General features: G+C 49.6%; 1 protein-coding gene across 1 annotated transcript; it reads right to left on the bottom strand.

Annotated features, from left to right (window-relative positions):
• Window positions 1-5,198: 5,198 nt before the first annotated feature.
• LOC126082520 (spermatogenesis-associated protein 31A6-like) lies at window positions 5,199-11,454 on the bottom strand. Its single transcript, XM_049895020.1, has 3 exons — window positions 11,316-11,454; window positions 9,716-9,776; window positions 5,199-9,204 (listed from the first exon to the last, which is right to left on the bottom strand). The coding sequence occupies exons 1-3, from the start codon at window positions 11,452-11,454 to the stop codon at window positions 5,199-5,201; spliced, it is 4,206 nt and encodes a 1,401-aa protein (XP_049750977.1).
• Between the last annotated feature and the right edge of the window lie 663 nt (window positions 11,455-12,117).

Here is a 12,117-nt window from a genome sequence, read left to right as displayed (position 1 = left end):
AAAGAAAGGTGATCCAACATAATGTGGAAACTATTGAACGATATCATTAATACCACATGCAAGCAAAATCTTGCTGAAGATAATTCAAAAGCCAGTGCAGCAGTACATTGACAGGGAACTCCTAGAAATTCAAGCTGGATTCAGAAGAGGACATGGAGAAAAGGATATCATTGCTGATGTCAGATGGATCTTGGCTGAAAGCGGAGAATACCAGAAAGATGTTTACCTGTGTTTTATTGACTATTCAAAGGCATTTGACTGTGTGGTATATAACAAATTATGGATAACATTTCAAAGAATGGGAATTCTACCAAAAATGAAAAAACAAACCCACTGGTGTTGAGTTGATACCAACGCATATCGACTTTATGGACAGAGTAAAACTGCCCAATAGGGTTTCCAAGAAGCAGCTGGACCATTATTTTGGTCAGCAGCCTGAGCTCTTAACCACTGCACCACCAAGCATTCAATCTGTATGCTGAGCAAATAATCTGAGAAGCCGAATTATATGAAGAACGCGGCATTAGTATTGGAAAAAAATTCATTAACGACCTTCAATATGCAGACGACATAACCTTGCTTGCTGAAAGGGAAGAGGACTTGAAGCACTTCCTGATGAAGATCAAATACTACAGACTTCAGTATAGATTACATCTCACCATAAAGAAAAAAACTCTCACAACTGGACTAATAAACATCATGATAAACAGAAAATATCGAAGTTGTAAAGGATTTCATTTTACTTGGATCCACATCAACACCCATGGAAGCAGCAGTCTAGAAATCAAACGATGTAGTGCATTAGGCAAATCTGCTGCAAAAGATCTCTTTAACGTATTAGAAAGCAAAGATGTCACTTTGAGGACTAAGGTGTGCCTTAACCAAGCGATGGTATTTTTAGTGGCCTCATATGTGTGCGAAGCTGGATGATTAAGGAAGGCAGAAGAATTGATGCCTTTGAATACAGTGTTGACGGAGAATATTGAATATACCATGGACTGCCAGAATAACAAACAAATCTGTCTTGGAAGAAATACAACCAGAATGCTCGTTAGAAGCAATGATGGTGAGACTTTGGCTCACGTACTTTGGGCATGTTATCAGGAGGGACCAGTCCCCAGAGAAGGACATAATGCTTGGTAAAGTAGAGGGTCAATGAAAAAGAGGAAGACCCTCAACAAGATGGACTAACACGTCAGCTTTAACAATGGGCTCAAACACAGCAACAATTGTGAGGATGGTGCGGGACCAGGCAGTGTTCCATTATGTTGTACACAGGGTCACTATGAGTCGGAACTGACTCAATGGCACTTAACAAAAACAATAAGGACAACAGGTTGCTTTTGAGCAGTGAGAAATATGTAGTCCCATTGGAGTGAATCCTTTCGAAAGTGCTAAATCATATAACAAGTCAGACCTTTGATTTTATTATAACACAAATGTTGATTAAATGAACACATCAGATGTTAAGATGTCCCTTTCCTAGAAACTTCGTTAGGCCACATGTATATCTTAAGCATAGAATAAGTGATATATTTTGTAAATTTTCAAAACTATTTCAAGCAATATGTCATTATGTAGCCCTATGATAAATATAAAACGGAGCCGAATTCTTAGAAAATATGTATTTCTTAGAGTTATTTAAAAAACGAGCCCTTCTAAATGGTTAACCAGTTTAAGCTATACTAGATAAATATTAAGACTTTGCCGTATCCTGGAAACATCACCACATTTCAAAGGACAAAATAATATTAAAAAATGTAATTTTGCCATAGGATATAATAGGAATATTGCCAAAAATCTGATTCATCTGTGAAAAACCTTCAGGTAGTTGATAGCTGTTTCATCAAAAAAATAAAACAAACCCAGAAACCTGACAGAAAGATATGAAAATTAAATTTTCTTAATTGCTTAAGTCTTAATTTCTTAAACCTTAAAAAAAATGTGCAAATTAATTATAATGTACAAGATAATGTGCCAGTTGCACAGTCCCCCCGTGGGGCGTGTGTGAGTCCAAATGCCTTTTTACTGGTGTGTTTCCTTCCCGAACTCTATTTGCTGTACCACTTCCCTTATGTCGTTTTCAAAGTAGTCAGTCATTTTTTCGGGAACAAATTAAAAAAATATGATGTCATTTGACTGGACGGTAACTAAAATTAGAGAAATGAGGTATTTTCCCTCATTGGATGTTGGCAGTTTTAGTTGTGTTTAAAACTTGTGATTCTCTAAACTGTGGGTCTGAGCTCAGGCTAATGAAAATCTGGGGAGGAAAGAATTTCACAGGTTTACACGTGGCATATGTCATTCTTTTGTTTAGAGGCAATGATATAAAAGAACAAACGTTCATGAGCATTTGGGGGTACTGCTGACAATGTCCAAGTGTCTTGGGGATCTCTAGGGTGCACCCAAAAAACCCACTGCTGTCGAGTTGATTCCAAACCATAGAGACCTGCAGGGCAGGGTAGAACTGCCCTGTAGGGTTTCCAAGGCTGAGATCTTTACAGAAGCAGACTGCCACATCTTTCTCCTGTGGAGCTACTGGTGGGTTCGAACCACTGCCCTTTTGGTTAGCAGCCAAGCACGTAACCACTGCAACACCAGGGCTCCTTCTGGGGTATGCTGCTGCTGTTCCTTTTGTGCTGCCAGTATGCTAGCTGGTCTTCCATCCACTCAGAAGAACCTGTCAGTGGGTGGCTGCTCTGGCTTCTGAAGGATGGATGTCATGTCTCTGTACTGGCTCTCTGAGGGAGGTCTCTTAGAGGACTCTGTGGGATCTCTGTAGGAGGTCTCTGTGGAGTCTACAGGTGAGATTTCTGTGAGGGCTCTATGGAGGTCTCTGAGATCTCTGTATGAAGTCTCTATGTGAGGTATCTGTATGGAGTCTCTGTGTGAGGTCTCTGAGTTTTCTGTGGAGGTCTTTGTAAGTGGCCTGTGTGTAGAGTCTGGGAAGTCTCTGTGAGGTCTCTGTAGGGATTGCTGTGTGTGGTATGTGTGTGGTCTCTCTGGGAGATCTCTCTGTGGGAGGTCTCTGTGGGATCTCTGTGTGTGGTATGTGGGAGGTCTCTGTGGGGTCTCTGTGTTTGGTCTCTGTAGGAGGTCTCTGGGATCTCTGTGTGGTCTCTGTGGGATGTCTCTGTGGGATCTCTGTGTGTGGTAGGTGGGAGGCCTCTGTGCGAGGTCTCTGTGAGCTCTGTGTGTGGGTCTGTCTCGCTATTGTTGGCCTACACACTGTATGGGAAGATCTGGTGCAGAGAAAGGGAAGGGACTTGCTCTTTTCACTCTCCCTGCTGTTCCATCAGCGCTGTTCCATCTGTGTACTTCTTAGGCAGGAACAGTGGGGTTCAGCAGCAGTTAGTCTAGTGTCTAGCTCCTCCCACACTTCCAGAACTCACCCCAGGCATCCCTATGCCCCTGGAGCCTCAGCCCCTCCTGTAGGTCCAGACTCCGTTTCTCACTGTCACACCCACTCTGGTGGCTGGCTTGGAATCAGGGCCCCAAAGGCAGCATCTGGCTGCAAGGAGAACTCTGTTGTACCAGCAGCCAGGCTCTGTGCTCAAGTCCCCCTCCACCTTGGGGGCCAGCCTCCCCCCATGTTCAGTGCCCTGACTGAGGCGTGGAGGGCAGGCTTGGTGTACAGCTCCAGAAAGCTCTCTGTTGTTGTCTAGGTCAGTGGCACCTCCTTGCAGCAGGAATCTCCCCCAGGGGAGCTGGCCCTTACCTTGAGCCCTGGGTGTGGCACAAAGCACATCAAAGTTTTCTCTAGAGAAACTGCTCCTCATCGCTCCCTGTTTGGGGGCCCTGCTGCCTTCCCATGTCGGCTGGGGCTGGAGAAGAGGAAAAGCTGTGTAGAAGCAGAGGGGAACAGGGACTGCTCCTGGACCATGCCCCCTCATTTAGACAGGTCTCTTGAGTCCCCTTGTTGGGCACAACCTGTCTGACGCTGGGGGTGTGGGTCTGGGGTGAGCAAGGACTGGGAGCCAGGTGTGACTTGCTTTGGGACCCTCAGTTCTTTAAAGCCCCTCTGTCCCTGGAGGATTCCTTGGAGATGTGTATGTGTAAGGGGCTCCAGGCTGGGAGTCACCCCCAAGCTCCCTAGTCCCTGCTTTCGCCAATCGATTAACTCATCTGTCTAGCACTCAATATTACTGAGAAAGTAAACTTCCCTGCTTGAGGGCTTCATTTCTCTAAGCCAGCCTTCTCTGTAGGAGATAGAGGCTGCTGAGGGAGGAGCTTGAGCTGGAGCAGGGTCGGGGGAGACTGGGAGTAGAGCCCCTACCTTCTCCCCTTACAGGCCTGAAGATGGTGAGGGTAGCTCAGGCACCATTTCTGCGCACCCTGTGCCCCTTTGCTGGCTCCAACCCTTCAACTGTTCTTCACCACATCCAACCCTATGTCCACAGTGCCCAGCAGTCAGTGGTAACTGCACACACACTCACCCTGTACCACTCACCCCAAGCTGTCTGCTCCCTCTCTGGGCTAAGACAGAGAGGCAGGTCAGTAACTCACGAACAGGGCCACTCAAGGGCGCACTTTTCATTTGGGGCAGGGGTGAACGTGGACAACTGCTGCTTTAAAGCATGAGTGAGACGAAGGCAGGGGAAGGGAATCCCTGTACATTTCTTGATGGGTAAGCCAAGAGGCGGGGCCTGGGGCCCATATCCCCAGCCTTCATCAGGCAGAAGAAGGGGTTTTGGGGGTAGTCCCCAAATGTCCTGCACACACTTTGTGACATGTGAAGCTACTTGCCTTGGACACTTGCTGGAGTCCAAGTGGGGAATTCCTGACCTGATTATGCCTCTGCAAACCCATCCACCTGCAGCTGCATAAAGTTGAAGACAGAAAGCGGAGGAAACAGATCCTGGCGGGGGGTCTTCATAGGAGTTTCTCATCTGGACGGGCCCCGAATGCTTTTGTTTACTTTTGTATTCATAGTGTTATAAAAACACAAGGTACAAACCAAGGAACCAGCAGTGGAAATGGGTGTGCAATACCGCTGCCAACCTCCCTGCATCCTACATGCTCCATCCCTTCTAGATACTAAAGCAGTCACTCAGGGGAGCAGGCGCTGCTCCCTCCCCTACACCCAGCACAGCACAGCACAGCACAGAGCCCACAACCTCTAATGGGGAGGAAAAGGTATGTATTGGCGAACCGTAAGTAGCTTGGCTGGGAGAAGCTGTTAGCACACAGAGGATGTGCTAATCTGGCACAGACTGAATGTTTTCTTGGATAGTTTTCCTACTAAGAAGGGCTGCAGAAGCCTGTTCCAGTTGACCAGACAAGACATATTCCCGAAGGCAGTGACGTGGGCAGTGGTGAGGGTGGTCCAAGGCACCCCATGTCTTTGGTACAAGCTGGGACCTGACTGGGGACATGGGCTTCCCGGTGGGCAATGACCGATTGCTGGTCTTGAATCCCATGCTCTTCCAGAGACTTCTGCAGCTGTCCCTGATCCACCTGTTCCTGGTAGGATGACTCTGGCCCTCAGGGGTGCGTTTGTGATGGCAAGCTGTATCACTCATCACTCTCCCGTGCTCTGAGTAGGGAGCTCTGTGGTGGGAGGACAGTCCAAGGACTGGGGCCTGAATTTCTTTTTGTGAACTTAACTTCGAGGCATGAAGTCCTTGTTGAAGTGCCATTTTCTCCTCTAGAATTTGGCCAACAGCTGTCATGAGCGCCTGAGCCTCGGCAGCCCCCCTGTCCATAAAGACTGATTTGCTTTTGACTAGCCCACAGCTCTGGCCAGAGGCTGATATAGGTTTTTCTTTTTGTGGGTGACCCTCCTGCCCTTTGTCCTTTTTGTTGGGGAAAATCCACTGGAGAAAGTGCTTCATCCTTTTTTTGAAGTGACCTTCTGCAAGAGCCTGTCCCTTCTCTGGTGGGGCCTGGGAGGACTTGATCCTAAGGGACTCTACCAAAGTCTTATCCTGGGCAGGCTGGCTCATCCCACTGGCTGGAGAGGCCCCTAATCCTGCCAGCCTCTCTTCATGCTCTTTTGGTTTGCGCCTCTTAAAATCCTTTCTCTCATCAGTGGGGGCAGAAATCTTGCTCTGGCTCTTCCATGTGTTCCAAAGGTTTGGGATCTTGGGCTCCTGATGCCCCAGGCTGCTCTTTCCAGCCACCATAAGGTCACTTAACACCTGAGAAACCGGCATGTTTGTACTGGACATACCCTGGGGACAGGAGTGAGAGGCCCGAGAGGCCAAGATGTCTGAGGCAAGGAGCACATCAGTGGCACAGTCTTGAAGTAGCAAGTCAGTGGGACACCCTTGAGGCCCATTCTCTGTACCTACCTCCACTTGGCTTTTACTAGTTCCTGGAGCTCCTAAACCCCTCAGATCCACATTTATGTTTTGGGATTTTGCCAGCACACTGGTTCTCAAGACGTCTCTATCTTGTAGCTGTAGCTCTGAGGACCTCTTGACCACCACCATCTCCCTGGTCTCTTCAGCCCCTGAAGATTGGGATTCATAGCTCATCTCCAACCTTGCTACACTAGGGCAGGGGCCTCCTAGGGCATAACTCCTACTCTCCTCCCCTGGCTCCTTCCTGGTCACTGACTGACTTCTAGTCGGCTCTAGGCTGCCCCTCTGGGCCCCCAGGACAGTCCTGCTCTCTGAGGCTCTGCCCACAATGCTGGGTGTGAGGGGCTGAAAAGGCTGCCTGCCCTCCTGACCACTTTGAGCCACCTCTGAGGGCCTAGGGTCATTGCCAGGTGGTGTTTGTCTCAGAGACCCCTGGAGTTCTTTACCTACAGGTGAGGGTGCAGGGAGAGGACTCTCCAGAGTGGGGATTGGCTTTCTTGGTGTCACCTTTTCTCCCAAGCCTGACTGGGGGTTTTCTCCCAGGAACTTGTCAGCCTCAGCTCTTAAGTCTGCCCAAGATTCATGGGTGGCTGAGCAGGGAAAAGCAGACTGCAGAAGAGGTGAGGAGTGGGCCTTTCTTGTCTTAAAGAGATTTATGGGCTCAAGGGCTTTGAGGGGTAGGCACCACCTGTGCCTCATCCGAAACCTTGACATATGTGCTTCTAGCATCTGTAGGGTGCCTGGATCAAAAAATGGAAGCTCCTGTGTGGTGTTCATGCGATGTGCCTGAGCTTGCAAGAATGCCAGATTTCCAATTTCTACGTGAGTGTCAGACTTGGGCAAAGTATGACTGGCAGCAAGCCAGGAACGGCGTACACTCATAGGGATCTGACCTTCTATAATCTGCTCCAACTTCCTGCCCAAATGGACTGTCAGGGTGTTTTCCAGTTGTTTCTTGTTTGAGTCCCTTAGTTTGTAATTTCCTGAGTCAATCCCCGATTGCCTCATCAACTCCCTTTCTGACTCCTCAGAGTCTGCCCCTAGAACCCTCACTGGGGAGTTTTCTGATCCCTGGGATGTATTATATTTTGGGACCTTCCTCAGACTATGCCTCAGATCCTTGGCCAGGTCCTTCTCTAGCTGTGTATTTGCCCTGTGGCAGACATGGAAGCTTCCTGAGTGTCTGGATCTCCCTGGGTGCCTGGATTTCTTTATGTTCTTCCTGCTCTCGCCTGGATGTACAGATGGCCGTGAGAGTCCATGCTGGTCCTTTGCCTGACATGTCCCTGGTAATTTTCCCAGAGGCTGCATCAGCTCCAGAGACTCTTGGATCCTACTGGGAACACCCCACTGCTGTTGGATGAACCTTTCTTGGAGGTGTTGCTCCAGTTGTTTCCGGAGCTCTGGGCTGATAAAATCCCCAGGAAGGATGGAGTCTGACTTGTGGGTCTGGGAGGCCCAACTGTCCTGGGGAAGAATGAGACTGAGAGAACTAAGAGCTGCCTGAGATCTTTGGACCATAGAGGGTAAAGAACTCTCACTTTCCATTTGTTTCTTCAAAAAGTGACATTCCAGATACCGAATCACATTTGGGATGGGTGATTGGGCCTCATTTGGGATTGTAAGGCAGGATTCTTCACAGGCCCTAGTCCGAGAAGTAGAAGAAGGTAGTGCAGTTGGGACAGAGGATTGAGGATGGGCCTGGGTCAGGATAGGGGCCTGGGGTGGAGGCATGGTTGGAGTCAAAAGTTGGGATTGGGCCTCAGGATCGGGCAAGGGTTGAGGTTGCAAAAACAGTGGGGATTCTTTAGCTTGCTTTTGAATTGGTAAGGCATTAGAGATTCCATTGAATAAAAGAGAGGGAAGCTCTAGTGTGGAACCAGAGACCCTGACAGTAGCCACCAGAGACTCACTATGCAGAAAGGGGAGGCCCCAGAAGAGCTGGCTGTATTTCTGCTGTAAACGGTCCCCCAGGGCCTCAGGGTGCAGGGGCTTCTGAGGGCTGGGCAGCTGCTCTGGTTTGATACTGGTGTTCCAGAAGGGCTGGGGATGTACAATGTCCTGCTCATCACCAAATGTCTTCAACATGTTCTTCAAAGAATTCAGGTGGTAGTCTGATCCCTCCTTTTCTTTTTCTTTCCAAATCTTCAATGCTGCTCTCTTTGTGATTTGTATTTCCAGCAGCTTCTGGACATCAGGGTCGAAGAAAACAGAACTCGCAGCTTCCACCTGCCTGTTTGTGGCATCTCCCCAGACAGAGGCTTCTTGTGGGTGGCAGGAAGTATGCTCTTGTGGGACTTCGAAGTGTTTGGAGGTGGAGAGGCACAAGGTCTTGGCAGCCGCACGCCACCAAGGAACTGTGGAAATGGGATGGCTTGTGTGGTCAAGGCCTGTGATCCCTGGGACACAAGACAGCCAGCAGTTGTCTGGAGATGCGCTCACCTGAGCGGAGCTCAGTGGGAGTGCCATCGCCGTTGAGTCACACCGAGAAAGGGTCAAAGTGGTGTCCGATGGTGGTGAGGCAGAGAAGGCTGCTGGAGGGTTAAGGCTGGCAAAAGAATCAGGGGGGTGTGGTGGGGGAGGGGGCAGCGCAAGTGGTGGGGGTGAAAGACTGTCAAGGGGAAGGGGCGGTTCTGGTGGTGGAGAGGCACTCAGTGAGGGTGAAAGATCAGAAACTGAGGGGGTCATCAGGTCTGGTGAAAGGGTGGAGATCAGAGTTCGAGGGGACTGGGGTTGAGGGGCTGTGGAAGCGGAAGGGGGCACCACCGGAGCAGCATCGTCTAGGGGTTCGGCACATGGTTCACGTGTTTCAGCAGGCTCTCTTTCGTGCACTCCACCAGAAGGGTCTCGACATTTCCCTTGATGAAAGCTGCCCTTGTCAGGCCGCTTTTCAATGTGGCTGCAGGAGACAGGAGGGCCAGGTTGCAGCCAGGAGCCCAAAGGCCAGGAGGGCCTGGCAAGCCTAGCAGGGATGCGGGCACTTGGGGAGCACACCCTGCCTCTCCCCACCACCTGACGTCTCCTGCCCGCCCCCTGCCCTGGCCTTCCCCCCACCCTTCCTCCCCAGCGCCCTGACATCCCCCCTGGCCCTACGTCCCCCCGCCCCGCCTCCTGACGTCCCCCACTCTGCCCCACGCCCAGACGTCCTTCCTGCCCCCCCTTCACGCCCCGACGCCTGACGTGACCCGCCCCTCCCCACACCCTGACGTGGCCCGCCCTTCCCCACGCCCTGTCGTCACCTCCACATGGCTGGACGTCACCAGGCTCCTGTTCTCCTTCACCAAGGGCTGCCAGCAGGTACTGTCCCCCCAGGTGCCCTCCATGTCACCCCTGTTGCCCTGCGGCCCTGGGGTCACTCAGGACCCCTGGTAAAAAGATGGGCACAAGAGAGAAGGGAAAGGGCTACTCACTTTCGCAGAAGAGAAATCAAGCTCCGAGCTTCTTGGAGTTCTTTCAGGCAACTTCTGCAAGCTGGAAATCGGGAAAGACGGTTATGGTGTAAAGGTCAGGGCCTAGGAACCTTACAGGACCTAAGTGGAGTGTCCCTCAGGGGACACCGTCAGGAAGTTAGACTCTGAGAGCCCGAGGTCACATGATCGCTGACCCTCAGAGCAAGGCCCAGGCATGCGAGGTGCTTTGTCACTTACAAAGTGCTTCCACGTCCATTATCCTCTGGGACATCTCAGTGAGGAAGATGAGCCTTGGCAAAGTTAAAAGGCTTGTCCTAGTTGGAATTGTCCCATCTCCAGATCCGTCAGGTTTCTGTTCCTTACATCCCACCCCGCCCCCTGCTAGGCAGCACGACCGCGGCTGATCATGGCTTCATCCCCCGAAGGGCCAGCACGGAATCTGAGAAGTAGCCCGTTCTGATTCCCTTCCCAGGAGCCTCCCTCTCAGGGCTGTTTCCTGAGAAAGGCACGTGCTCCAGCAACTGGCACCCTCGAGACCGGGAAATGGCCCTCAGGGACAGGAAAGGTTAGGGTTAACGTGGGGGCTGGGTTGAGTGGGCAGAACGGTACCTTTCACAGTGTCACTTTTGTTCTTCCTGCTCCTCCTCCTTGTCTCCACTTGAGGCTGAAAAAAAAACAAACCAAACCCACTGCCGTCGAGTCGATTCCGACTCATAGCGACCCTATAGGACAGAGTAGGACTGCCCCATAGAGGTTCTAAGGAGCGCCTTGCAGATTCGAACTGCCGACCTTTTTGTTAGCAGCCGTAGCACTTAACCATTATGCCACCAGGGTTTCCACTTGAGGCTGAGATACACAAAAAGAATGAGGGGCTGGGACCCAATTCTCACTGTTCTCAATAACAAGCCCCAGACATTCAGTAGCCATGAATAAAATGGCTCTCTACATTGAATTAATAGAACTCTAGCCCCCCTCCCCCCTTTATTCATTTTTACAGAGGATAAAAACATTTTTTATGTGAGTTCTAGCCCGGGTTTCTTTAGTCACCATTCCTCTGCCCAAGAAGGGCACAGACTCTCAGACCTATGAATACCTCTGTGCTCTGTCAGGTAGGATTTTGCCTCCCTGAGGCCAGAGCTTCGTGCAGCCCCCTGAACAGAGACTCTCAGGGGCTCAGTATGGCTTCCCAGGTCAGCCCTGACCCAGAAGAAGGGCTTGGCCCAGAGACACCTCCCATGGGAAGGTGACCAGTGAACTAGTGCTGAGGGCTCAGGCCCCCTGAACTCTTAGTAATCCAGTCCTTGGCCACTGAGTCACTGTGCTTGGAGTTTCCCCTACAGCCCTCTACCACACCCAGACAGATGGTCTGAGATCTTCAGGTAGAAATCCCGGTATTCACCCTAGTCCCTGCCCTTTCCAGCCTGTCCCTAGAGGGCTGATGTTCTATTTTTTCCTGAGGTTTCCCATCTCAGGAATCTCTCTAGTTGATTTAGAAATTGGAAAAAGGAACAGAAAAAATAATCTCTGTTGGAGTTGGATAGAGGGTTTCTTACCTTCTTGATGTTTATATTTTTCTTAGGTGGTGGTAAGGGTTGATTACTTGGGAGGTAGGGGAGTAACAGGAGGAAGAGCCCCACTCCACACAGGAAGGCCAAGATAATATCAGTGAGCCGGGAAGTGGAGCTGTAGGTCAGCAATGTAGCACTAACCCTTTCCAGAGGAAAGAGAGAATTCCCCATTTTCTGAATCGTACTGTTGTGCTCAGGCAACTGGGCACCATGAGCACACTCTGGGTCTAGAAGTTCAGGCTGGCATCATAGAGCTATGACCTCATCACAAAGGGTTCTTGATTGTGGGGGAGGGGGCAAGAGAAAACTGAGTCCACAGCCCTTCCCTCTACCACCCAGCTCATCAGATCCCTGTACCCTCTTGGGCCTTCTAGCTCCCTCTACCCTTCTCTGGGTCTTCCAAATTCACCATCTCATCCTGTCATAGTTATATCTTAGTGCAATTTCCTCTTCATTCCACCTGTAACATAGATATTATCTAATTCCTCAGAGATCTCACCTTGAGCATGACCAATTTCATAGCCTTTGAATATCTGAAGTTGTCTCTGGAGTTCTTTTGCTAATTCCTAGAGATTCTGTATCTACTTTGTCCTCAACTCCAACTTTCTCTAATAATATGTTTTTGCCTTGCCTTAACCCAGACATAGAATTTAGATTTATTTTATTCTTACTCTTAGCTTTATGTATTTTTAATAAAAAAACTTAAAATTTGCCATCTTTGACCAGAGGGACTTGTTCATAAATTAATAAAAAAAAAAAAATTTTTTTTTTTAAATTCACAAAACTAAATAAGTATAAAGCAAATCAAAATAATTAAACCTTCAAAGGATACAT

This window comes from Elephas maximus, chromosome 9, assembly GCF_024166365.1.
Source record: "Elephas maximus indicus isolate mEleMax1 chromosome 9, mEleMax1 primary haplotype, whole genome shotgun sequence".
In the NCBI taxonomy this organism is placed as follows: Eukaryota; Metazoa; Chordata; class Mammalia; order Proboscidea; family Elephantidae; genus Elephas; species Elephas maximus.
The sequence above is the reverse complement of the archived record's forward strand: the minus strand, read 5'-3'. Positions and strand labels throughout refer to the sequence as shown.